Below are 26,228 nucleotides of genomic sequence, written 5' to 3' on the forward strand. Positions count from 1 at the left end.
GTAAGGACGAAATGGCACCATACCCTTGGAGCACGTAGAAGAAATCATCTAGTAGCATATGACTCTATTTTATGAAGTTCAGTGCATGAAGGGGCAGACTCAAAACTAATACACTAATACCACATAGCTCTTACTTCTCTAACAGCCTTAACAGTTACATGTTACACGTTCCCCCATTAAGGGAAAAGCACAAAGCTAACTCTGTGAGTTAGCTAGAGTCCCAGACAAGCAGAGTAAAGAATTACTGTTTCCTCCCTGATAAAATGGCAATAACACACCTGCCCACCACTCCCTCACTGACTACAATCATAACTAATTATATTTTTTCCTGGGTTATATCATCTCACTAAAACATGAGCTCCATTAGGGCAATGACCCTGTCTTTCTTGCTTTCCATTATGTTCCTAGCACCTGGCAGACTGTATGACACAACATTTGTCAATGAACATTCACTAAATAATTCACAGAAATGAACAAACAAGGTTGTCATAAGGATCAAATGAGATCGTATATGTGAAAGCACTCTGAAAACTACAAAGCATCGTTAATATATTGTTAAGCGAATGTACAGCATATTTATTTTTTGTATCTCCATTTTCCTCCAATAATTGAGAGAGAATTGAGCAAGAAAAATAACTTGCTGCTGGTGACACAGCTTATACTGGCAACACCCAGACTCCAGATTCTTGTACTAAGATTTCAAAACTGCAATACATCTTAGCTCCACCAAAAATCTGTACTCCCAGTTGCTCAGTGAATAAAAGTTTAACAAATAAAAGAAAAACAGGTAAAGCAGAAGACACAGGAAAACCATATCACACTTCTGGGGTAAAAAATATTTGGCCCAATCGAGGAACATGATGCTCTTATAATTTCAAATATCAAGATTAAAAAGAAATGTCAAGTCCTACTGGATCATTATTTACAGACACTAGAAAATACAGGAATAAAAATCCAGCTACAAGTCACAGGTAGAGGATACTACCTGTCACCTGTACAATAGTAGGAGAAAGCAATTTTAAGTTTCAAAATAGCCTCAATTTTATCAGCAAAATAGGTCTTTAGCACTCTCCATAAATCTAAGTAATGCAAAATCTTACACCTAAGTATTTTAAACAACTAGGATTAAAGATCCTTGAGAAAATCAGCTTTTCTTTAGAGCTCACACACTTAGCACTGTTCAAAACAGAAAATCATTCCTTTACCATCTACTTGTCTTACTTAACTCGATATAACAAAAACTTCAAAGACTATCCTGTTTAATTTCTACTTAACCCAGGAAGTTAAGCCCAGTTACACAGTAACGCACATTGTCTCATTTCCTACTGCTAGGGATTCCTCACAGTAAAACTGCTGCTTAAACTGCATAGGTGAAAATAATCATTTTAAGGGTACTTAATCCTAATAGACAACATTTATTAGAAGTATTGAACTGAAAAAAACAAAAAAAAAAAAAAACAAAAAAAAAAAGAAGTATTGAACTGAGAGTCACAAAAATGTTCATCACTTTGACCAAACAATATCATTTACAAGATTCAATACTATAAAAATAATTCAAAAAATGGAAGAAAAAAAAAAAAAACCTAGGCATACAATGCTATTCATAGAAGTATTACTCACAAAAATGAAAAACTGGAAGCAATTTAAATGTTAAAAAACAAGGAAATGGTTAAGTAAACTGACTTGATGGATTATACAGCTATAAAATAGGATTGCTATGAAAAATGCAAAGCAAAATGAAAACAGGTTATGAAAAAAGGTTAACATGCTGGCTTTCAAAATTGAATGCATAAAATTAACACACTTTACAGTACATTACTGTATGTACTGTATGCTATTCCTCAATTTATGTTTCTTTTTTTTAATTTTTTTCAATTTATGTTTCTTTTAAAAAGCATAGGTAGGTGGAATTAAATTTTTTTTAATTCTTTTTAAAATAAGTAAAAATAACACAAAAAAGCATAGGTAGAACATAAATGTAATAATGCCATTACACCACTGTTGGCCCAAAATAAAGATATAACTAAAGAATATTAATTCATAAAAGGATATGAATTAAAAGGAATTCTTCTACATTGCCAGTGGGAGTGCATAATGGTTTCAGAGAACAATCTGGCGCGGTCTTCTATTTTTTTTTTTTTTATGATAGTCACAGAGAGAGAGAGAGAGAGGCAGAGACACAGGCAGAGGGAGAAGCAGGCTCCATGCACCGGGAGCCCGACGTGGGATTCGATCCCGGGTCTCCAGGATCGCGCCCTGGGCCAAAGGCAGGCGCCAAACCGCTGCGCCACCCAGGGATCCCTGGCGCGGTCTTTTAAAGATAAACGTGCATATACCCCACGGCCCAGAAATCCTGCTCAGAGAGACTCTTAACACATGTGCACCAGGAGACATAGTACACAACAGCAAAACACTCTAAACAACCAAATGTTCAACAGGAAAATGGATAAATCTATTTTATCTATTTTATTGTTACACGCAATAAACTACAACAGTGAAATTAAATGAAAGGCAATCACGTGTAGCAACCTGAATGTATCTAAATGAAAATGGGAGGGGGGGGGAAGCAAGTAAAAGAACATTAAACACGGCTTAATACCATTTTTATAAAGATCAGAACAAATGAAGCAAAAAATATTATATGGGAACTTTTTTTTTAAGGGACCACAAGACCCAAAAATCTGGAGAGCAGTTACCAAAGGAGTTGACAGGAATGAGATGGGATGGGGTACGAACACATGCAGCAGCCTTAGCGATGTTTTAATTTTTATTTTGGTTGTAGGTTCACATATGTTCATTTTATTATCATACTTTGAAAATGACATGCTGTAGGTACTCTTTTATACGTGTCAAATAAGTTTATTTTAAAAGTTTCTGGAGAGAAAATAAAAGGTCATATACTCTATGATTACAACCATGGAAACATGCATTGGGAGAAATTTAAAAAACAATGAAAACAAATTAAAACATACCTGGGATACTAGGACACAGTAAGATCCTCTTTTCCCACATTCCTTATAATTTGACTCTGCTTTTATAAATAAGTACATATTTATACATATATATGTATATCTTTTCTCAACTAAGTAGGCTCCACGCCCAATGTGGAGCCCAATGAGGGCTTGAACCTACAGCCCTGAGATCAAGACCTGAGCTGAGATCAAAAGTCGGAGGCCTAACCAACTAAGCCACCCAAGTGCCCCTGTGCTTTTATATTTTTAAAAAAATATATTCTCTCAAAGATACACAGGAAACTAGTAACATGATTACCTCCATAGAGAGAAACTGGCTGGTTAAGGAAAAGTAATTGAGAAGGAAACTTTTCATCAAATGTCCTTTTACTTTGATTCTGTACTAAATCAATATGGAACATATTCAAAAATTTAAATTAAAGACTTTAAATGTTGTCACTAAAGACTGTTATCGATTTAATTATAATCTTTTACCTAATGAAGCTTAAAAATAAGTTTTACAAAGGACTACGCCGTAAACGTTTTCTATGGTTCCCAAACTCTGTGAAGATACCAGAAGACACCGCCACACACTCACATGTGTGCTGTCAGGACATTTTAAGTTTGGGGGGCAAACATATCATCTGTCGGACAATGCATATTCTAGACTGAGATAGTTCACGTTCAATGTTAGATCACGCTACATTCCTTTCATGTTACATCTTCGTGAAGCCAGGTCTCCAGCAGTTGCTGAAAAAGCCAGTGCCATGAGACAATGAATGTGGGACAGGAAATGAGGGCTGCCGTGTCCAGCCTGGTCCCAAGTCTGACAAGCTGTACAGTGCCAAGGGGCACTTACGTCCCTATTAGCAAGTAATTTATTTACAAATGAAATAAAAATACAAGTCTTTCACTTCTGTGTCATTTTTTTTTAAAGAGCTACTGAGTCGTTAGGACACATGTACTGCCCAAGTTGTTTAGACTGAACTATTTTTTAAATGGAAAGACCTTGAGGTGTGTCTTTTGGCTAAGGACGTGCCATGGAAATATTTCCAAAACACTAAGAGACCCACGAATGAAGAAGTTAGGAACTGTGAATCTATTTGGAAAAAACTCTCTTTATATAATCGGTATGTTCTTTGGAAACATTTTTGAAAAAAAAAAAAAAAAAAGGAAACATTTTTGAAGAGAAGTATCTCCACTAAAATACCAAAAGGGACCAAAAGTGTTAGCCACCAACTTCATCTATCTTCTTTAGAGGAAGCTAAAGCTAAACCTTAAAGGCCATTAAAACACGACACAATGAAGAAGGGATGTAAGCTCTCCAATTACGGTAGGACTCCTGCAGGTAGTTGGCTACATGGACCACACTAGCAAGCAGGTAAATACCTAAAGACCTTTCCCTTTTGCAGTGAAATTTTCCAGACTTTTCTCTAGAGGCTTAAAAGTTCTATGGATAAAATCAGAAAAGCAACCCAGGGTAATGAGCCTTCCTACCGTCTGCCCCTCGATAGCAGCTCGCTGGCGCCCTAAGACATCTTGCAGCTGAGTGAAATGCTGAATGAAGGCCACCACCTCTGCCTGAAAGCGCTGTGTGTGGACATACTGCACGGACGCCATCTGGAGGCTCACTCGGACATCGTGTTCTCTCCGGAGCAGAGGGTCAGGCCGGCCGTATCTGGGAATAAGCGCAGAAGTGTGATTTGGGAGCCAGATACCAGTCAGCATTGGAAGAAAACGGGCTCATTTAGGGGTTTCCCTAGAAAACAGCTTTAGCTTTTGAAATGCAAATCCACACTCAGGTTGGACAAAGTGAACTCCAATACTTAACTCCTTCTCTAAGCTGTGGCAACCATGTTAAATAAAGTCTGGTGTGATGGCTATGGCTATGAACAGACGGGCAGTCCTGGTGCTAGATTCCCCCCCCCTCTTTTTTTTAAGATTTTATTTATTTGAGAGAGAGTGAGAGAGAGCATGAATGAAGGGGATATGGACAGAGAGGGAGAAGCAGCAGACTCCCGGCTGAGCAGGGAGCCTGGGGCTCAATCTCAGGACCCTGAGATCATGAACTAAAGCCCAAGACAGATGCTTAATCAAGTGAGCCACCCAGGCGCCCCTAGACTCCCTCTCGATTCCAGAACTCACACAGAAGCCACCTGTGGCTCATGCCTCTTTCCCCGCCTTTACGGAAAAGTGAAGAATCACTCAAAGACTGTAACAACATGGGACTCAAAAGAGGACAAAAATAAGTCCATGAACCAATGGGTAAAGAACATTAGGCAACAGAATCAATGTTTCTAGGGAAAACTGTCTCCTGGAGGTAGAAAGAAGTCTTCTTTTTACTTCAGGGCAATGTAGGCCAAAGAGGTTTAGCATCTACATTCCAAGTAAAAATTAGAAAACTTTTATGATGGGTTTTCATTTTAAAGGACATGGTATCATAATAGTAAATTATATGGGACACAGTCACAGGGGAAAGAAACTCAGAGTTGCTTAAGCACCTATTGTGTGCCAGGTAGATAGTTAGGACTTTTATATTAATTATCTCATTTGGGATCCCTGGGTGGCGCAGCGGTTTAGCGCCTGCCTTTGGCCCAGGGCACAATCCTGGAGACCCGGGATCGAATCCCACGTCGGGCTCCCGGTACATGGAGCCTGCTTCTCCCTCTGCCTGTGTCTCTGCCTCTCTCTCTCTCTGTGTGTGACTATCAAAAATAAATAAAAATTTTAAAAATTTTAAAAAAATAATAATTATCTCATTTATCAGGGCACCTGAGTGGCTCAGTTAAGTAGCTATTGTTGGCTCAGGTCATGATCCCAGGTTCCTAGGATGAAGCCCCACTCGGGCTCCCTGATGGATGGGCAGCCTGCTTCTCCTTCTCCAATGCTTGTGCTCTCCTGCTCTCTCTCCCTCTCAAATAAATAAAAATCTTTAAAAAATTATCTCATTTGGGCAGCCCTGATGGTCCAGCGGTTTGGCACCTCCTTCAGCACAGGGTGTGATCCTGGAGACCCAGGATTGAGTCCCACGTCCAGCTCCCTGCATGGAGCCTGCTTCTCCCCCTGCCTGTGTCTCTGCCTCTCTCTGTGTGTCTGTCATGAATAAATAAATAAAAAATCTTTTTAAAAAAATTATCTCATTTATCATAAAATTACACCACTGTGGTAGATAGTAATATAAACACATCAATCTACATTCTCAGTAGATTATGATATACTCCCCCTAAAAATGAAAGAAAAAGTTCTCAGATATCTTTGGGGACAGTTTTTCTCAGCTCTAGTTAAACATGAGAATCACTTTAGCAAATCTTTAAAAAAAAAAGAAGAAAGACTGAGCACTTCCTTAGAGCAGAAAATCTGGGGGCAGAGCTGGATATCTATATTTTCTAACAGCTGCCTAAGATGTTGAAAACCCACTTTTAGCCTTCTGAAGAAACCATTCTTTAAAAACTAAAAGGCCTAAAAATGCCTTCTAAATTCTAAAACTGAAAAGATTCAATATAGATTGTCTTTATATAGAAAAAAATGCATAATATGACATCCATATCATCAACAACTTTTTCAGGCTGAAGTCATTCCAGAACATTGAGAACTAAATGAAAACTGATCTAAATTCGTACCCTCAATATTTATTATTCATTATATTTTATTTATTTATTCATGAGAATAAAGGCAGATGCTCAACCACTGAGCCACCCAGGTACCCCAAAGGTAAAAATCTTTTTAAACTTTTATTGTTTAGCCAACAAGAATTTGAAACAGCAAATATGACAAAATGTCAAATGAGAAAAATTGGTATTTTTACTTAAAAGTCTGGAAGATGAGTGCTTCTTCCCCACTTGTAGTGAACCGCTCTCTGTAGAATTCTCCATGGGCTGTAAGGTCACTCAAGGACAGGCTCCCAATGCTTCCCTGTAAGGCCAGGTCTCCATCTAGAGTTGTTAAAATTAGAACACATCCTTATGTATCTTTTTTCATACTACACCTTAAATATGTCTGGCACAAGAACTGATACACACATCTCAGACTTTTCACTATTTATCCAAATTAAATGTCAAAAGCAAATTTTCATTTTCCAATACATCCATCAAAAACATTTTCCACATTATTTCAAATGGTCTCAACGCAGAAGTCCAAAGGGAGTTGAAACAAACGGCTTATCATACTTTAACCTTTATAAAGGGGAAGAAATTAAACTGAATGCATACACAAAGGATAAAACATTTCTAAATACAGACAAAATGAGATCCTTTCTGAGATTAAGACCACTAATTAGAATTAGTGAAATAGCAAAAGGTCTATTAATTGTACTATGAATAAAAGAATCAGGGAGGAAGTGTCAGAGATATGTCAGGTATTCAGGCAACATTAAGTGGGTGTTAGTGTGATTTAATAAAAAGTGCAATTAATGAGACAGACACTGGAGACAGATCTAAAACTACTCTGGTATTTATTACAAGAATGAAACCCCTTGAAGGTGGAAAAGAACAAAGAAGGATGTTAAGACATGCGCACCTAGGATGTGAACTTATGATGAATCATTCTTTACATGGTGTGGATATTAAAAAGTGATACTGTGAACTGCTGCTTCCATAAAACAAGTTCTATCATCATAATTAGCTCTACAAAGCAATGACTTAGGTGTTTATATTTGCCATGCTAGTTCAGCTCTCAATGAACTTAAGATGTTATATATATGACCCTTATATCTCTAACTAACTTATCCCAATTTTAAAGGCCTATCTCTTCTGAGCTTTTATAAATTAATTTAATCTACACCAGGCATGAAATCTCAATTCCGGGTCATTCCCTTCTCAAAAGACATTCTTGTTTATACCACAAAGTCAACATTTGAGCTCTGTGATCTTCCATATTTCACTATCTGTTCCTTAAGGAAGGAACAGTGTTTTATTCACACTTTATAAACCTCTACTATTTAGAACTTGATGTGTCTGATCACTTGTGTTTAACAATTTCAACCTGCAGAGTCCTATTAGAATGCCAGCTGTGCCACGTCCTCCTACCTAAAATCACACCGCCTACTGGCGGCTCTATTTATGGCAATAGATTAAATATATACCCTGGTTTCCCAGGTGTAATTATTAATTATGTCCCCTTTCACTCTCAAAATGTCACAATTTGGACAAAAAATTATATATAGTCACCCTAGACAGAGTGTGTTAAAAACACAAGATAGATGCCACCGCCCCATCCCAACCAAACGAACCACATTTTGGGGATGGGGCAGGAAGTGGGCAAACACTTCTATTTTTAACAAGCTGTCCACATGATTCTTATCCATAAGGCAGTATCTGGGAACCACTATCAGCAATCATAGCTAGACCAAGAACTTTTTGGTCTAAGCCACTGATCCCCCACCTTACTTTGCACGTGAGGACAATTAGATTTGTCGAGCAGGAGGCTCAAGTTTTTACCAGATTTTGCAAGTTTGATTTCTCTCCACTTACCAATCATTTCCAGGTGTGCCACTAATTTGGACACACTCGCTTTAGCAAGCTCACTGGTGGTCTTATTCAGCACAAGAGAGAGTGAATGAACCTAAGAACATGGGAAATAAAGCAAGACAGATCTTATTGGGAGAGAAAAGATACATGTCAGGCAAACAGAAACAAATTGAGGAAGATACAGAAAGGCTCAGCGAATTTGAAGTAAACACTTTTGTGGATGCCAATTTCATTTTTGCTTTCTTTTTCAGTCACATATAATCCGAAGAGAAAGCTGATGAGAAAGAGGCTCAACTGAACAGCCTAAAACCATGGGCCTCTGGTGTCGTCTCTGTGCTCACCTCATCTACACTTCGTTAGTGAAACATGTTATATTATAAAACAATTTTTCTCACTTTTGCATGTTTTTAATATTGCATTATTCTGTAATTACTCATAGAGATTCTTTACATCTTACCTTAAGAAATCCATCCAAGCAAAATGATAAATAGGACTTAGAATTCTGTTTACTGACTAGACAAATATTTAATAGAAGTCTCTGGTGATCAACTGGGACTTCACCTAGGAACTACCATCAAAGATTTTCTTTTCAAGGGATACACAGAAATAGGAACACCAAAATTCTGTCTTAGGAACCACAATCCTTGTAACAAATCCTGTATTGTAACACTGTCATTTCAAATATCAAAGGACTTCTATATATAGGACGTGTTGAGACAGGTACCTTAGCGTCATCAGTGGGGATAAGAGAGCAGTTGGAGAGAAGGAAGGTGAAAGTCGAAAAGATGGGACCTCAATTCACATTCACTGCTTCCAAGTACCAGACTCACCCCTGTATTTTCAGTGCCTGCCACTAAGCAGGTGCTCAGTAAAAGTTTGATGAATCCACAATAAGGAGGAAAAAAGACGGAAGAAGGCAGAAAGAAAAGAAGAAGAAGAAAAGAAGAGGGAAGAACATTTGTAGAGGAAGGCAGAGAAAAAAGGAGGGGATTGTTGTGGGTGCAGTGGCCTTGGAGACTGCAGAAAGCTTCCTAACAGACACACAAGTCTCAAGGAAACGAGATTATCATGAAAGAGGGAAACAGAAAGCTTCTAGTCACTTACGTAATCACCCAAATAACAAATACAGTGAGGCTAAAAACGCTTTGATTAGAGGAATCCAGCTGTCACAACCACACCCTGTTCTTAACGTGAATCCTAACATCACTAAAAGTGGGACAGATGTTGCATTCCCCGGGCGTGACTCAACAAGAAGCACCCAGCGCGACCTACGAGGTGTTCTTAACACAAAGGTGAACCTGAATCTGAGGAAGCCTCTAGAGCTAACTTCCATTTCTAAAATTAGAAGATCAAAGAAGTCAAATGGCACCAAAAGGAAACCAAAAGAAAAATCCAGAATGTGGGACACTCTGCAGGATACTAACCCTGTGTCCACAAGGTTTCCACAAGCCAATGGCATGGGGGGAATGAAGACTGGTTTTCTTTAATTAACAGAGATTTAGGAGATATGACAGCTAATGACAGCTAACATAACATGTGAACCTTACTTGAACTCCCAACCAAAGGAGTCACATGGTATTTTATTTAATTCTCCCCCTTTTGTAGACGGAGAAACTACAGTTCAGAAAAGTAAAGTATTCCAATGAATTGCAGAGATCACAGAGAAGACATGAAGTTTCTTAACCATTCATTTCTCTCTATATAATCCACTAGTAAAAGGGCTACTCTGAGATAATCAGAAAGATCTGATTATGGATTGAGTAGTGTTACAGAATACCAAGAAATTCTCATTAATTTAGTTAGATGTGGGTATGTAAGAACATGTTCACATTTTTTAGAAATGAATACTGAAGCATCAAGAGGTAAAATCATGTATCTGGAATTCTGCTTTCTTCAGCAAAAAGAAAAAAGGAATAAAGTAAATGTGATGAATCTTAAAGGAACAGAGTAAATGGAAGTTCATTAAACTATTTGTGTTATGTTTGAAATTTTTCACAATAAAAATGTTTTCAAAAATTCTTATTCTAAAATAGCCCATTGCTGAAGGGCATTATCTGGTGGTGTTCTTGTGTGAAGCCAGCTATGTCTATCTGTGCAAAGGCCTCTGGAGCTCTTCCACACCCAACACCAAAGGGTTCCTGAGGCCATTCATGACTGGTACCCCAGGATGAAAGTCACGGCTACATAAAAAATGAGGTCCAAAACAATGACTGAAGCCTCTCCAGTTGCCATTCATCTGGCTAAACAAGGTTCCAGAGGTCTCAGAGTGCCGCAGAGGCACTCATCCACAAACAGAGATGGGAGAGATGACACTGATGCATGCCCAACTCTGCCCCGAAAGCTCTTCCATTTCTAGAGGAATGCAGCCTCTTGCCAGCTAAGGAAAGAAGACAGCAACTGGATTAAACATGACTCTCCTCCCTGACTGTTCCCCAGCAGCAAGTGCAAGTCCGCATTTGCTAAGACAAGTAGATAAAAAACTTCGCTCTCCAGGCACAGATGTCATCAGCCACTGCAGGGAGTCCCGGGCTCTGGAGGGTGCTAGTTCCGATGACATGCCCCCAAACAGTGAGTTGAGCTGCTGCTTACACATCTTACTGTGCTAAGCATACAGAACAGAATATAACCTTAAAATCAAATTCTATCTTTTTTAAGTGTTTTTAAACATTTACAATAAGAGTATCAAGGACAATTGTAAGTCTGGTAATCCACATAATAGCAAAACTATAAAAGCTATCAATCGCTGAATGCTCACTTCCTGCCAAGCACTGCGCAAAAGGCTCCCCTCGTATAATTATCTTACCTAATCTTTGCAACATTCCAATGATGGAGGCACCACTCAACACCTCCATTTCATCGATGAGAAAATTGAGAGAGAAAGAAGTTAAAAATTGTGCCCAAGGCCACACAGCTACAGGTTACAGCAAAAGTGCCAGGATTCAAACCCAGGCAGTCTGACCTGAGACTTCATTCTCAATGGCTGTCCTGTTGCCTCAGTGAAAGCCAACAATGTTCTAAGTGAGCAGGGAGAGGATCAAAGCCACATTCTAGAATAGCTACTACATCCCAGATACTCAGCTAGGTACTTTACATACATTACCCCCATTTAGTTATCTTAATTAACTGGATGACAGAAGACCAGCAAACTGAGGCTTCAAGAAAATAAGGCATTCCACCAAACTGCAGGACCAAAAGGAAACGTGGACGGTTACCTAAACCATTTATTTTTCTTGCCTCCAGATGGGATTTATGCTAAAACCTTACCTAAAATATTAACAGACATCCAGAAGACTATATATAGCTCCCCTGTCAGTAAGATCTATTTCTTAGGGTGAATGAACAAGGGAAATGATACCTTGAGATCCAGCTTAGTGTTAACTGGATCCTGAAGTTCAGACTCTGAGAGAGCATTTGATTCTGACTTCACATTTTGTAGAATGTCCTCAGGCAGCACCTTCATTGCATGGTTGTCGGCAGTGGAACCAATTCCAAAAAAATCTAGTATCACGACCCAGGTTTGTAGTGTGATCAGCACATCCAGGCAGTTAAAATCAACATCAATGTTCCGGTTAACTCGATTATAACTGGAAGTGAATTCTGGATGTTTCTTATCCACCAAGAATATATTGATATGTACCAAGGAATCATCAAATTTACTCTTTCCAGCAAGTATCTTGGGCTCATCTACTGTTGGTGAAGGAGGTGGGGTCAAGGGACAGTCCTTGTCTTGGACTTCCTTTTGCTTCTTCCGGGATGCTGAGGTGGGTCTTTGATACAGCTGGAAGACATTAGGAGCCTCTTCCATGTGGGAAGGGAGAGACCGAGGCATGTCAGGATACTCCACATTGGATACTGAAGGACAAGACTGAGAAAGATATTCTTTTTGCGCTAAACTAGATGGCTTAGGGGCTCCCCGAGACACCATCAGGTTTTTATATTTAGAATCTGGATTTTTCTCCAGTAAGTCTTCCATCAGCAGAGAGCGCAGGGCAATCTGAATAGATAAAGTCTGAGGATGGTCTTTACTGAATTCCACCTCAAAATCCTGAAACTTTAAGCTCACAAGACCCTGGGCCCCCAAAGTCAGATCTCCACTTAGCTGGACTTGAAGCTCTGATATACAAAAGTTGGCTTGAATCTGGGTAAAAGATCTGACTTCCTTCAGAGACAAGGACTTTTGAGAAGAGTTAGAAAGGCTGGAGTGGCTGAACAATCCATTCTCCTTCCTTTCAATAGAAGGTTCTCCACAGGTACTGAGGGAAGGCAGAGGAGAATTAGGGCAAGGTGAGGAGGTTGCACTGGCCGAAAACTTATTCAGATCTTCACTATACACAAGATTGTCCAGCGTTTGTAAAACCTGCTCATACACGTGCTTTGCTAACACCACCTGCAGTCAAAGAGAGAAATTCAGTTATCCCACTACCAATTATTAATTGCACTCAAATGCACCTGCCCACAAATTTCCAAAGTTGATGTTTACGGGTTTCCCCAAGATGTTACAAATTAGTTGACTGCAGGACTATCCCTTCTGTTCCTTTTCTGTCCTTAACTTGTCATGACCCATGTCTACTGATAAGGCCCTCCTCCTGCCTCCCCCAGCACCTCACAAAATAATCTTAACACAATCAATGTTCAATAAGTACTGTTGACTGTAGGCCTGAATCTGTAAAATCACTCTTTCTAACCCACAAAAACAACTGCAAAAATTGACAAGGACACTGCCAAAAGTCTAATGTGGTGATACCACAGAACAGAAAAATAAGACTCGCGGTTCTAAAACTCGCTAATCACCACCAATTAGCCTAACAACCTTTGTTTAGTTCAGCTAAACAAAGTGCTTTGTGGGCAGCCCCGGTGGCTCAGCGGTTTAGTGCTGCCTTCAGCCTGGGGTGGGATCCTGGAGACCCGGGATCGAGTCCCATGTCAGACTCCCTGTGTGGAGCCTGCTTCTTCCTCTGCCTGTGTCTCTGCCTCTCTCTGTGTGTGTCTCTCAAGGAATAAATAAATAAAATCTTTAAAAAAAAAAAAAAAAAGTGCTTCGTAATCATAATAAAAAGCCATGATCACTTATGTTTCCTCTCCCCTTATATTTTGTTTTTTTTTATAGTTTGTTTTTGATTGTAACTTAGTAAAAAAACATTTTCACACAAGTTTTTTTATATACTTATAGGCAATTTTTTAACAGAGAAATTCCAAACAAACATAGAAACGGCAGAATTGGAAAGTGCCTGTTCTAAGCCCCTACTGAACTAACGTGTACCATCAGAGGCCACCCATGGAATAAGCCCTTCTATGAAGGACTGGAGGGGAATGTTACAGTGGACGGATCCAGATCTCCAGACCTGCACAAAATCATCAATCTCAGCATCACTAACCCAGAGACAACCAAGCATTACATGCCTCTTGACATAATGCAATAGGAGGAACCAACCCCACTGCTGAAGTGTTCTAGCCAAGAAAAAAAGGAACCTGAATCCAGTTAAACCTGTAGAGTTAATGTACAGCATTATAGGAAATGTGGGAGAACAAATTGAGTGACGCCATAAACGAACAGCCAGAGCCAGACTGTGGGACAACCTACAGGACAACTCACCTACTTGTCACAATGCAGTAATAGTGTGGGGAAGAAAACGAGAGGGAAGCTAAACCAAGACCCACACAACATATCACACAAACACAATGTACAGGTCTCATTTGGATCCTGAATGAAACAAAGCAAAAGTGAAAAGACCTTTTTCTTTCAAGTAATCAAAAATGTCTCTGAAATCTGAAAATGGATTAAAATTTGTTATGTTAACCAAGGAATCCTCATTTGGACATAATAATACCATTTTAGTTATGTAAGAAAATGCACGTTGACTACAGAGATACATTCTAAATATATAGCAGTAAAAATGGTATGACTGGGATTTGCCTTAAAAATAGTTCACCAAAAGGAGTGCTTGGGTGGCTCACTCAGCTGAGCGTCTGACTCTTGATTTCAGTTCAGGTCATGATCTCAGGGTCATAAGATTAAGCCCCAAATCAGACTCTGCACTGGGCGTGGAGCCTGCTTGAGATTTTCTTTCTCCGTCTTCCCCTCCCTACCCTATCCCCACCTAAAAAATAAAAAAGAGAGAGAGAGAGAAATGAGACAAATGTGGCAAAATATTGATAACTGCTGCATCTAAATGATGGGTACGTGAGGTTCATTAAACTATTCGACTGTATGCTTTAAATTTTTCATAATAAAGTGTTTTTAAATTATTAAAAATATGAATTATTAAATAATAACTTAGACTGATTTACAATCATTTTTAGAAGATTTTCATCAAAAATCACAGTAAATGAATGGTAACCATAAGAACATTAAGTCAACATAATCCAACAGAATTCATGTTATAGGGCAGCCCAGGTGTCAATGGTTTAACACCACTTTCTGCCCAGGGCATGATCTTGGAGTCCCAGGATCGAGTCCCACATCAGACTCCCTGCATGGAGCCTGCTTCTCCCTCTGCTCTGTCTCTCTCTCTCTCTCTCTCTCTCTCTGTCTCTCATGAATAGATAAAATCTTAAAAAAAAAAAAAAAAAAAAGAATTCATGTTAAAAAATAGATTTCAGATGAAAATGTCAGTCTAGTAGCCACTACTGGTTATGCAAAAGTTTGGCCAAGATAGGAAAGCTTTGGGGAAAGTTCCCTCACCCAGGGACTCATATCCAGGAACTACTGATGTCAAAAGGTACACATGTTCTGTGAACAGCACTCCTGAGTTACTCTAGAACAGCTGCCAGATACAGACTAATGACCAAGTACTGCCCAAGGCTAGGGTCCACTGTCCTAAGATCCTGCCTGTCCCTGCTGTTTTATAACAATACGCTCTTTGCTCTCATCCCTGTGAAAGCAGGAAAACTGACACTTCTGAAGGAAAAGGGATGACAGTTGTATACACATATACTCATCACACACACAGGCGTACTCACCATATACAAGCGCATGTGCAGACACACACACACACACACACACACACACACAGAAATCCCTATCCTGGCCCATTTCATTTCAAAGAGGGCACAACTAATTCTCCCTTGAGAGGATCTGTCAACAGCTCAAATAATCAGATTGTTTCATAGGCTGAGCCAAGTATGTCAAAAGAGTGACAAGAACTATATCCTCCTGGGAAAGACAGGCTCTGATTTTTTTAAGCAGTAACTCTGTTTTTCAAAGGCAATGAAATAAAAGATCTGCCTCCTCCTTCTATAGAACTCACTGTTCCTCCACATGAAGGTGGCCAACAAGACTGACTCCACAGCGATGAAAGCACACAATGAAAAGGCGCCACTTTCACGGAACAAGTTATTGACAGTAACAGGCAGTCACAACATCTCTTTGAATCTACATATTCTCCTTCTAACATTTTATATATACAACTATATAACAAGATATGGACACATCAATGTGGTATAAATATAAATATAGGAATTAAAAAAAAATACATAGGAATTCAAGTGTCCAGACATGAAAACCAACAGGTGTTTACCTGAACTGGGTTGACAAATTTCCCCTCGATCTTCATGATGCTAGAAGTTCCCAGGTCATCTGGACTAAGGGAGAAAGTCAATTCAGATTCTCTCTCTATAGGGATCTTCTCCAGTTTAAATTGAATGGTGGTGTTGTTCAGGATATGAAAAGCTGGCATGACACAGAGAAAAAGGACAGATTGGAAATACTAATACTTATTGCACTGTTGCTGATGAAGTACAGGGTGTATAAAATAGAGTCTGTGAGTTACCATTAGAGCAAGACAGCCTTGTCTATGATGGAGTGCAAACTCATAGCAAGACCAAGACCAAAACTCATAACAAACAGAGGTACAACATAAATTCATACACAAAAAAGAAACAATATGCTCTATTTCATGGCTTCAAAGTACAATGCGATGAACATTAATCCAGACCAGGTCTCTAAACTTCCCTTAGCCTCCCATGCCAGCATTTTCCAAAGCAAACTGCTCATCCCTACCCAGCTTTCAAGTACAGATTGATCCCTCCTACCAGGCCTACATCAAAATCAAGAACAGTACCAGGTTCTAAGTGAACACCTTTATCCCAAGCAGAGAAAGCAATCTTTAGGTAGGATGTAAGTGAAAGGTGAATTAACACCTGAGAACCACAAATGAAGAAATTCTCAAAGACATGAATTTCTTTCTTCACCAGTAAGTAAAGCCAGGCTTTAGGGCTCACCTGATGTTCATGGATGCCAAGACTAATAGATTGAACTGTTTGGTTTTTAGCAGATCAGATCAAGAACACAAATATAGGCATCTTATACCCAGACCCTGAACCAATCCATTACAGAAGATGGTAGAAAACTGTTAGGAAAATATAACATCCACAGACTAAATTTTGTATTCCACTTTTGTCAATCCCTCCAGCTATCTTGGACTATAATATCTAACTAGCAAAGATCTACAGCTTAGAACTGTAAAAAATCAGATGTATTTGACTAAAGTAAATAATACTCTGACAGACTCCACCGTCTGAAGCATTCCTATAAATGGGCACTCATCCAGTGTTAAAGGGGACAACCTTAAAAAAAAGAAAAAATTCTTATTTTGCCAAATATGGTATCCAATGGGAAAAACTGAAAACATACCAACCTGGTATGAAGCATTCTATTAAAATTCTATTTTGAAAAAATAAATAAAATAAAATAAAATAAAATAAAATAAAATAAAATAAAATAAAATATAAAATAAAATAAAATAAATAAAATAAAATAAAATAAAATAAAATAATAAAATAAAATAAATAAAATAAAATAAATAAAATAAAATAAAATAAAATTCTATTTTGATTTCTTAAATACTCACTGGGGACAATTCTAAAAGAAAAGGTTTTTGTTGTTGTTTTGTTTGGTTGGTTGGGGTTTTTTTGGTTTTTGTTGTTGTTTTAAGCAAAGTACCACCACATGCACTGGGCTTGGAATCTTTAGACAAAATGAGACAAAAGATTTGCGCTCCTCACCTTGACCTCTGTGCAAAGATTCAAAGAAATCATGTCGGGTAAATTGAGCTTCCTCCTGACTACTGGCACTGACAGACCCAGAAGAACAAAACGCCCGGCTTACTTCGGATCCAGGACCCTCTCTGCCTGCCAACTGGGTACAATTCAAAGAATATAACTTAATGTCTTTAATTTCTACTCGCAGACGGTCACTTCTGGATTCATCATCTCCTGACACAAAATTCTGGATGAATATTTGTCCCAAGTGTCCCACCAACAACTCAGGACTCCCAGGCTTCCGAGGGATAGAAACAACAGGGGATTCAATGTTTATGTTCAAGATTAGCTTTACGGTGTCAGAATGAGACCCAGCGAGGCCAAACCCATACATTTCATTTTCTTCTAAGATAAAGGATTCCCGGGCCTTCCTTGGAGTTTCAAAGAGTGATACCATCTCACTGTACTCCGCCGTCTTGGTAGCTAGTACTGTAGTGACTTTGGTAGCTGCGCTTTTCAACATACTTCGAAAATTTTCTTCCAGCTCATCCATGGACAGGGTCAACTCCTTCAAAAATTTAGCAGAGTGGTTATAATGCAAGGAAGCCATCTTCAGGTTGAGAAAACACTCCTGCTTAGATTTCTCAACAAATGTGAAACTCAAAGCTTCGCTGAGGGCTGCATCTTCCAGTCTAACAAAGACAGATTCAAAGTACCCAATATCACTAACGATATTTTCATAGCCTATGGAATTCCCAATGCTGACAACATACTGGTTCTTAACATTATCTTGTGTCAAATCCATAAGCTGCAAACAGCCCAGAGAACCATTCATGTCAAATGTGCTACCCATTGAGACATTAACTTTCGTGCCACCAATACTTGCAGTTGCAATTTTTCTGCCGTATTTCTCGCCATTTGCCATTCCCACCGTCCGAAGTAGTAGTAAATTAAGCCTGTGGATTTCCACTGCAACCTCAGTGTTCTGTTCATATGTAGACTGGTAAGCTCCTTCTTCCCTAAAGCTTCTTTCAAAATCAGTCATTAAAGGCTGAGGACTCAAATCATCTTTTTCCTTAGGAAAAGATTTTTGAAGAAAACCAATCAGTTCCACAATTGTCTCCGGGTTTAGGATAATATCAAGATTATTCACCTGTAATGAAATCACCTGAAGAGTGCTGTCCAAATTCATCGACGGGCACTCTGAACTCACAAACTGATATTCCAGTTTAATGAGGGACTCCTGTTCTTTGGTGAGAATTTTGTCAAGCGAAACACCAGTAGCTGATGGGTCATTTAGTGTGGCAGCATTAGTGGGGTGGGCTGCATTGGATCCAGAGACAGGAGACTGGGCCCTGCTATCCCGGAGGCTTCCAGTTGGAATATCAAAGCTCAAGTTCTTATGTGAAGCCATCAAAAGGTCAAAATCAGCACCGTACGTCTGCATTGTGTCCACCAGGAGCAAGCCATGAACGGTCAGGGAGACCTCAACGTCGTAAGGCCTCTTCACAAAGTGAGCATTGGTCCCAAACACTTTGAGCACGGAAATGTACCGGCCATTGCTCTCCACTCCAAGCTGCATGCAGTTCACCTTAAATTCAGCCAGGAGGAGCTGCGACTCTACCAGAACCTCACGGGTGTGCTGCTCCAAGATCACAAAGCTCTGGGTTAAATTCATTACTGAGTCTTGCAAACTTCCCCGTTGCCCTCCTTGGGGAAAAATCTTCTCTTTAAACTGAGTGTCTGAAGTCTTCATTTCTGGGGTAGTCAGGAGAGCAAAGCAATTCTTTAGAGCAGATATTTTATCTTCATTGATGTGGATTTTCAAGTCTGGTAAATTGCCTGAGAGCACAGCTCCAGGGTACTTGGGATCTGATGTATAAATCAATCGACGTTCTAATTGCAGGTGAACATTGAATTTCTCAACCACGTGGGTTGGTCCCACATCAATATCCTGGACATGCTTCCAATTGTCCTTCACTCGTCCAACCATGATCTGGAGGTCCATAAATGACAGGGAGTACCTCTCATACATCTTCGTGCTCATTAAATGGGCCTGAAGCTGCTCTTCACTGAATTCAACTCCAGCAAAAGGAGGTGTTTTCCCTCCGTTACCACTGCTTTTCTCAGGAGGTGGGGTGTTAGGAGGTGTGGCAAGAGGCGTCTTATATTCATCATCACTAAACTGGTTTTCTTCAGATGCTATCCCATCTCCACTTTTCCTCTTGGAGTCATCTGCAGATAAAAAGGAAGATTAAAAGTATTATGTCTGTTCCTTCCTTACTCTTCCCTTTATTGTAATAATTAAGGAAAAAGAGAATCAACCCATTCCAATTTAAAAAAATAAATGGATGAAAACTCTATGCATAAAATTCTGATTTTACCATTTACTGGCTTTAAACTTATCTATTAATTTTGAAAGCAAAACACAAAACAGAAAAAATAGAACCCTGCTGACATAGGAACAGAGGTCAGGGAGCAGAAAAAATGACCCACTGCCCCACCACTGCCACAAGCTGCTCTCACCAGTCATTCTTACATCACTCTCCACAGTCATCTGTCTGTTTATCTTTTCCTGTATTTGTCTAGGTGTTCATTTTGCTCCCTCCACTAGAATGTTCCAGAAGAACTCAGGCCTCATGTATCTTACTCAACAATACTCCAGGTGCCAGATCAGTGCTTGCAGCAGTAACTGCTCAGCATCCCATCCCATTCCAGCCTGAATTCACAACTCAACCCTTCTCTTCTACAGACTTCTACAGTCCAGTCTTTTACCGCTCAGTGCTAAGTCAACTACAAAATCACACCACTGGTTTCTGCCACCCACGTCTGTTCCATGTTTATGGTTTACAAGTTCAAGTAGGTGCTTTCCGTGGTCTTAAGATCCTTCCCTTCAGATCTAATTCCCTTTAACATTCCCCGTAGCACCAAACTTTGCCACTCGTGTTTGAATCCTCTATCTCTTCTCTTTTGGGTCTTCTCTCTAGGTTGAGATTATTTGATAAGCTTCCTCAACCTTTTACCCCATGAATCCCCTTTCTTCCTGCCCATCTCAAGGTAAACAATAAATACTTTTTGGACCTAGTCACAGTAATGAAATAACCTTCCAGGAGTCTCTTTTTAGAATATCCCTAATATTCCTAAATAGAGTAAATCTCTATTTTTGAAATGAAGTTCAGAGAAATATTTTTAAAATACAAAATGTTGCTTGAGAAATACAAATAAAAACCACAATGAGGGCAGCCCTGGTGGCGCAGCAGTTTAGCGCCGCCTGCGGCCCGGGGTGTGATCTTGGAGACCCAGGATCGAGTCCCACATCGGGCTCCCTGCGTGGAGCCTGCTTCTCCCTCTGCCTGTGTCGCTGCCTCTGTGTGTGTGTGTGTGTGTGTCTCTATGAACAATAAATAAATAAAATCTTTAAAAAAAAAAAAAACACACAATGAAATACTACTTCATATTCATTAAAAAAAAAATGGCTATAATCCAAAAGACAGATAACAACAAGTCTTGGCAAGGATGTAGAAATTGAAACCCCCATACGCTGCTGGTAAAACAGTAAAATGGTACCACCCTTTTGCAAAACAATCTGGCAGTTCCTCAAACTGTTAAACATGAAGTCAGCATATGACCCAGCAATTCCACACTGAAATATGACCAAGATTTTGAAAACAGGTATATACAAAAGTCTACACATGAATGCTCATAGCAGCATTATTTGCAGTAGCCAAAAAGCAGAAACAACCCAAATGCTCACCAATTAATGAATGGATAAACAAAAGGTGGTATATTCACAACAAAGAATATCATTCAGCCACAAACAGAAACAAAGTACTACTACAAGCTACAAAATAGATAAATCTCAAAAATATTATGCTAACTGAAAAAAGTCAGGGGATCCCTGGGTGGCTCAGCGGTTTGGCGCCCGTCTTCAGCCCAGCGCCCGATCCTGGAGTCCCGGGATCGAGTCCCGCGTCAGGCTCCCAGCATGGAGCCTGCTTCTCCCTCTGCCTATGTCTCTGCCTCTCTCTCTCACTCTCATAAATAAAAAAACTAAAAAAAAAAAAGAAAGAAAAGAAAAAAGTGAGACATAAAGATCCATATATTGCATGACTGCATCCTTATGAAATGTTCAGAATAGTCAAATCCACAGAGATAGAAAGAATAATGGTTGGCAGGGTCTAGAAGAAGAGGTAATGGAGAGTGACAGTTGACAGGTTTGGAATGTCTTCCCAGAATGATGAAAATGTTCTGGGATTAGATAATATAGTAAATTGCACAATTCTGTCAATATCAATAATAACTAAACGGTCCATTTTAAAGCATATCCCAATATAACTATTATCAAAGAAGTAACAAGTGAACTTTGGGGTTAAAATGTCATAAAAAGCCCCCTTTTTTTTTAGAGAGAGAGAAATTGAGAGAGAACCTCAAGCAGCTCCACAATCAGCACGGAGCCCGACATGGGGCTCAATCTCACAACCCTGAGAGATCATGACCTGAGCTGAAATCAAGTCAGATGCTCAAGCTACTGAGCCACTCAGGCACCCCTAAAACTCGTTTACTAGGTTAAGCATAGACAGATCAACCCATGCAGGGTATGTCTTCACATTTATATCATACCTTGGGTATTTGTCAACAGCATTCTCCCTAGATCCACAACAACTAACACAGGATTCTTGAATTTGAAATCATCAGGAAAGATCACCTGAGGGGCAGAAATATCTAGTCGCACTGTCCACCTTTTACTCTCCTCCTGTAGAAATAAAATAAACTATAAACAACAAAACCACAACTGCAAAAACTGAACAGCATTATTAGTTGGGCTCAAGCCTTTCTTGAAAGCCACACTCAGGGTTATGGGATGACTTAAAGATCTACGGTATTACAGAAAAAGTTTAAAACAAAAGTAGATCCAAATCCTTAAGGATTTGAGACATTATCACAGGTAAATGTTTAAAGTGGGAGAAAAAAAATTAGCAAATTACCAGACGGGGGCGGGTGGTCTTTGATTATGGTGATCCATGGCTTAAGAAAGATCATGCTTCTAAATTTATAGGACTTAATATCTCACCGTATTGCAGAAATTATGGAATTCCAATAAACATCCAAATTCAAGTATTTTTACTTACAGACATTACTAACCACAAACTTTCAGGTCAAAATACCTTAGTGGAAAACATAAGCTTTGACATTTGAAATATAAAAAAACACACCAAGCCATGAGTGTGTTCACTGTTCTTCCCTGCAACTAAAATTAGCCTTGAATATATGAATGTGGTAAAAAGCTAAGATACATAAATGTCATCAGAAAGAAACCTCTTTGACTAAGATAACAAGAGGATACTACTTGTTGCATTTGTCTTGAAACACACACACTCGAAACAGAAAACAGGACTAATTCTTCATCCCATACCACCTTCGGCTCCACTTTACTTGGAACAGTTCTGCTGTCCCTTACACTTACAGGGGCTCTGCTCCCCAAAGGGAGCTGCACTTTCCCTGCTCCACCTACTGCTGCATCTAAGCAGGGCACCTCCATGCCACTGTGCTACAGACTGAGTTTTGCTGGACTCGTAAAGTATTTCTTGGCTCTCCTTTTCTATGGCGTCCTCACGTCGGCTGGTCATTTAGTAGCACAAAGTGACTATCTACCCTGGAAACAAAACTGGGGCACCATTCCAGGTGTTTTTCATCTGATAATAGTAAGTGAAGGGGAATACTCTTATGTAAAACATTTGTAAAACATCAGGTACAGAAAATGGAACATGAACGAATCTTAAGAGAGTTCTAAGACGGACACAGGGAAGAAACACGGTTTAATCCCAGCCATTTGTTTTTATTCTTGATACTCTGACTGTAAAAGCCAGGAGATTTTATTTTGGGTTAGCTATGATGGATTTCCTATGTTCAGTTAATTTACTGATTGTAGTTGAAACAAACAGGTTTAACTAGAGGAGGTGAAGAACTTGACAGAAAGAACGCCTGCACCCACCCTGCCCCTGCCCCTGCCCCTGCCCCACTTACAATGAAATCACCCACTAGCAAACGATCGAGAGTTTGTCGGATTTCTGCCTTGGTCTGCATCTTCAGTTTGTTGTACTGTCTTCGGGCAGCTTCTGCCACTCTCAGCTCAAGTTCAGACTGATAACCAAAACCTGCAAGATTAGGGATGCACAGGAGAATGAGCATTTTCAAATGGCTGGGTGGAAAAGACCACTGCAACATTGTTCTCATCACCAATTTCCATCGGAGCTAGAAGACCATCTGCACAACAGTTCTACTCCTACTCGCCCTGCCACTGCAAAGGGTAACAAGAGTGAGGCAATGGTGGGGGACCTGGCCACGGGGGGGGGGGGTGGCACATGCGGGAAGGGCACCTAAGTTACTGGAATTTTTGAACCATTTTCTGAAAAGATCCCAGACTATTCTAAAATCCTGAAAGCATAACACTACGTTAATAGAGAAAGTGGAATTTGGAAGGAAATGCCTTCTATCAGGGACAGAGCAATAAAGCCAAGGCATTTACGGCTGTCGTTGACATGAAGACTCCAAAACTGGACCAAAAACTAAAGCAGCTCCACTGTTTTAAGAAGGGAGAGAGGGGCTACATGTAGGAAAGGACTATTGTGTTATCAATGTCCATGTCAATGAAAGTGTTTTTTCTGCTTCTACGATCTCAAATCTCTTTTGGGAACAAAGGGAAGCATGAATAAAGCAATGATGACATAGAACAGCATAAGGATGAGCTCTGCAGTATTTAACGCTGCACCAAACAAGTGGAACAGACCCTGCCATCTAGAGGGAAATTCTTGAACATTCCTCCTAAATTCACAGGCCTAAAATATCCTGGGTAGCCAAGGAAACCAAGATTCTAATAGAATGGAAAGAATTTTTTAAAGTATGACAGATGAGGGCAAAGAAAATGAAAATATTTAAGATATTGATCCCCTCTGGAAAAGTGACTTTGCAAGGACAACTACTTTGATTCCATAACTAAGGACAACACCATCCATGTGCCCTCTAGGTCATGATTCCGGCCACTACCAGGTCACTTCAATGTGTAATAACCCCTGTCCAAAGCACTAAAAATGACAAGAAAGATGTCTATAGAAAGTAACATAAGATCAAACAAACAAAAAAGTTAACCTGAGGTATGAACCTTTCCCTTGTAGAAAAAGTCTGCTACTTTTTTAATAGCCTGGGGATTATATATGATGTTCAAAGGCCTCGTGCTGACATTCAGCCGCCTCTCAAAATGGCTGTGCACTGGATTTCTCTCATACAGCATCTCAAAAACTGGGTCGTCTGGGTCCGCAGCTAAAGGGAAGAACCAGAGAAAGAATATGGAACACAGCAAAAACAATCACCTTATTCTTAATAACCCGTAAGGAATTCTGGAAAAAAAGATATTTTCTAAATTATTTTCCAATTAGTTCTCATTTATGAAAAATTCATAAAATAGAGACCCTAACGAGGACTAATTTTCAGTAGGAATCCTCAAGATTGGGGTGTTATATTCACTCTCATTATGGAAACCCAGGCCTCGGAAGCCCTGCAGGCTTACCCCTGTCACACACAGGTTAACAGAAAACATGGTCTCCATGAACAACAGAGACCCACACAACAAGCCGCTGGACAAAACAGGACACACTCCCTCTTACAACTGACCAGCACTACTGATCGATAATCTTATTTCTGAAGATTAGTTTTAAGAACATACGACAAATTACCAGGGTTATGATCACTTCTGTCTGTAGATGTTGTTTGGAGACCAAAAGACTGTGAGACTCTGCCAACTTCTTTTTGCTATTAAAACATACACAAAAGGCACAGATGTCAGGTGAGAGGGGACAATTCACTGTGCAAACACTTCCTCTAGTTTTGCCCTTTGGCATCACTCTCACTTAACACAACCACATCAAAACTCATCTGACATCGGATTAGAGGACTTGCAGACTGACCTCTCTAGTCTGTGCCTTTTTCTAACCTAATATGGACAGTATGCTACTCTGCAGTCCGCGCATTTAATGAATGACTCCTAAATGAGTATGAAGTATGCATGGCTTCTTAGATTATGCTGCATTCCTCCCACCCTCTCCACAGTCCCTCCCCTAAAAAAAAAAAAAATCACAGACAGAGCAAGTGGCTAAATGCTCAACTATTCTGACCGTATCTTTACCAACTTAACAAGATCAAAGACCTAATTGGTAAAGTATACTGAATGTAAAAAATTACACATATATAGGTAAGTTGAAGTGGTTCTCTTGTAAGTCTGGAAAAGATCTGTGACTAAGGGTCAAAATGCATGAAAATGAATTCCAGATAGAGGAGATGCAAACATTGCCCTTGAAATATGAAAACAGTGGTGCTTCTGGCATTTTCTTCCAAAACAGAGCAAACTACTCCGTAACAGCCACGACTAAGAAGAGGAAGAAGGGAAGGAGGCACTGCTTCCTTCTAATCTGCTCTCTGACCAATTAAAAAAACCTTACTGAATTCCAGTTTGTTTTTTAATCAGCCCATCTGTCTCCAGATGACCAAATGTCAGAATGAATGGAGTTAGTGCTATTTCTTGCACGCCTAAGTCGGGCACAGGTCACAGAGCCCTGGACGGAGCAGCCATCCCACTGCCGTACATACTGCATTCGGGAACACCAGAAGGGGAAACACGGTTCCTTCTGTGGCCAGGTCCCGAAGAAACAGTCCCCCCAGCCGTACTGAGAGCAGCGAGGAATTTCTTCGAGGAAGAGATTCTGCCGATAGCTTCACATCTACAAAAAGATCAACAAAGAGTGGATACTACGCCATGATACCCTCAAGTATTTTAAAGGTA

At 39.7% G+C, this 26,228-nt stretch overlaps 1 protein-coding gene across 11 annotated transcripts in view; it reads right to left on the reverse strand.

Annotated features, from left to right (window-relative positions):
• VPS13D (vacuolar protein sorting 13 homolog D) overlaps window positions 1-26,228 on the reverse strand; it is a 236,970-nt gene that overhangs the window by 187,053 nt on the left and 23,689 nt on the right. For 10 of the 11 annotated variants that reach the window (XM_038531969.1, XM_038531968.1, XM_038531967.1 and 7 more), the window contains exons 14-24: window positions 26,036-26,166; window positions 25,126-25,201; window positions 24,542-24,712; window positions 23,420-23,550; window positions 22,016-22,148; window positions 17,420-19,630; window positions 15,934-16,085; window positions 11,772-12,803; window positions 8,420-8,510; window positions 6,757-6,883; window positions 4,449-4,629 (exon numbers count right to left, since the gene is read on the reverse strand). In XM_038531969.1, the coding sequence (XP_038387897.1) occupies window positions 4,449-4,629; window positions 6,757-6,883; window positions 8,420-8,510; window positions 11,772-12,803; window positions 15,934-16,085; window positions 17,420-19,630; window positions 22,016-22,148; window positions 23,420-23,550; window positions 24,542-24,712; window positions 25,126-25,201; window positions 26,036-26,166 (4,436 nt within the window). Of the gene's footprint in view, window positions 1-4,448; window positions 4,630-6,756; window positions 6,884-8,419; window positions 8,511-11,771; window positions 12,804-15,933; window positions 16,086-17,419; window positions 19,631-22,015; window positions 22,149-23,419; window positions 23,551-24,541; window positions 24,713-25,125; window positions 25,202-26,035; window positions 26,167-26,228 lie in introns of those variants that run through there. The other variant, XM_038531975.1, reaches the window with a different exon arrangement.

The sequence above is a fragment of the Canis lupus genome, chromosome 2, assembly GCF_011100685.1.
Source record: "Canis lupus familiaris isolate Mischka breed German Shepherd chromosome 2, alternate assembly UU_Cfam_GSD_1.0, whole genome shotgun sequence".
NCBI lineage: Eukaryota > Metazoa > Chordata > Mammalia > Carnivora > Canidae > Canis > Canis lupus.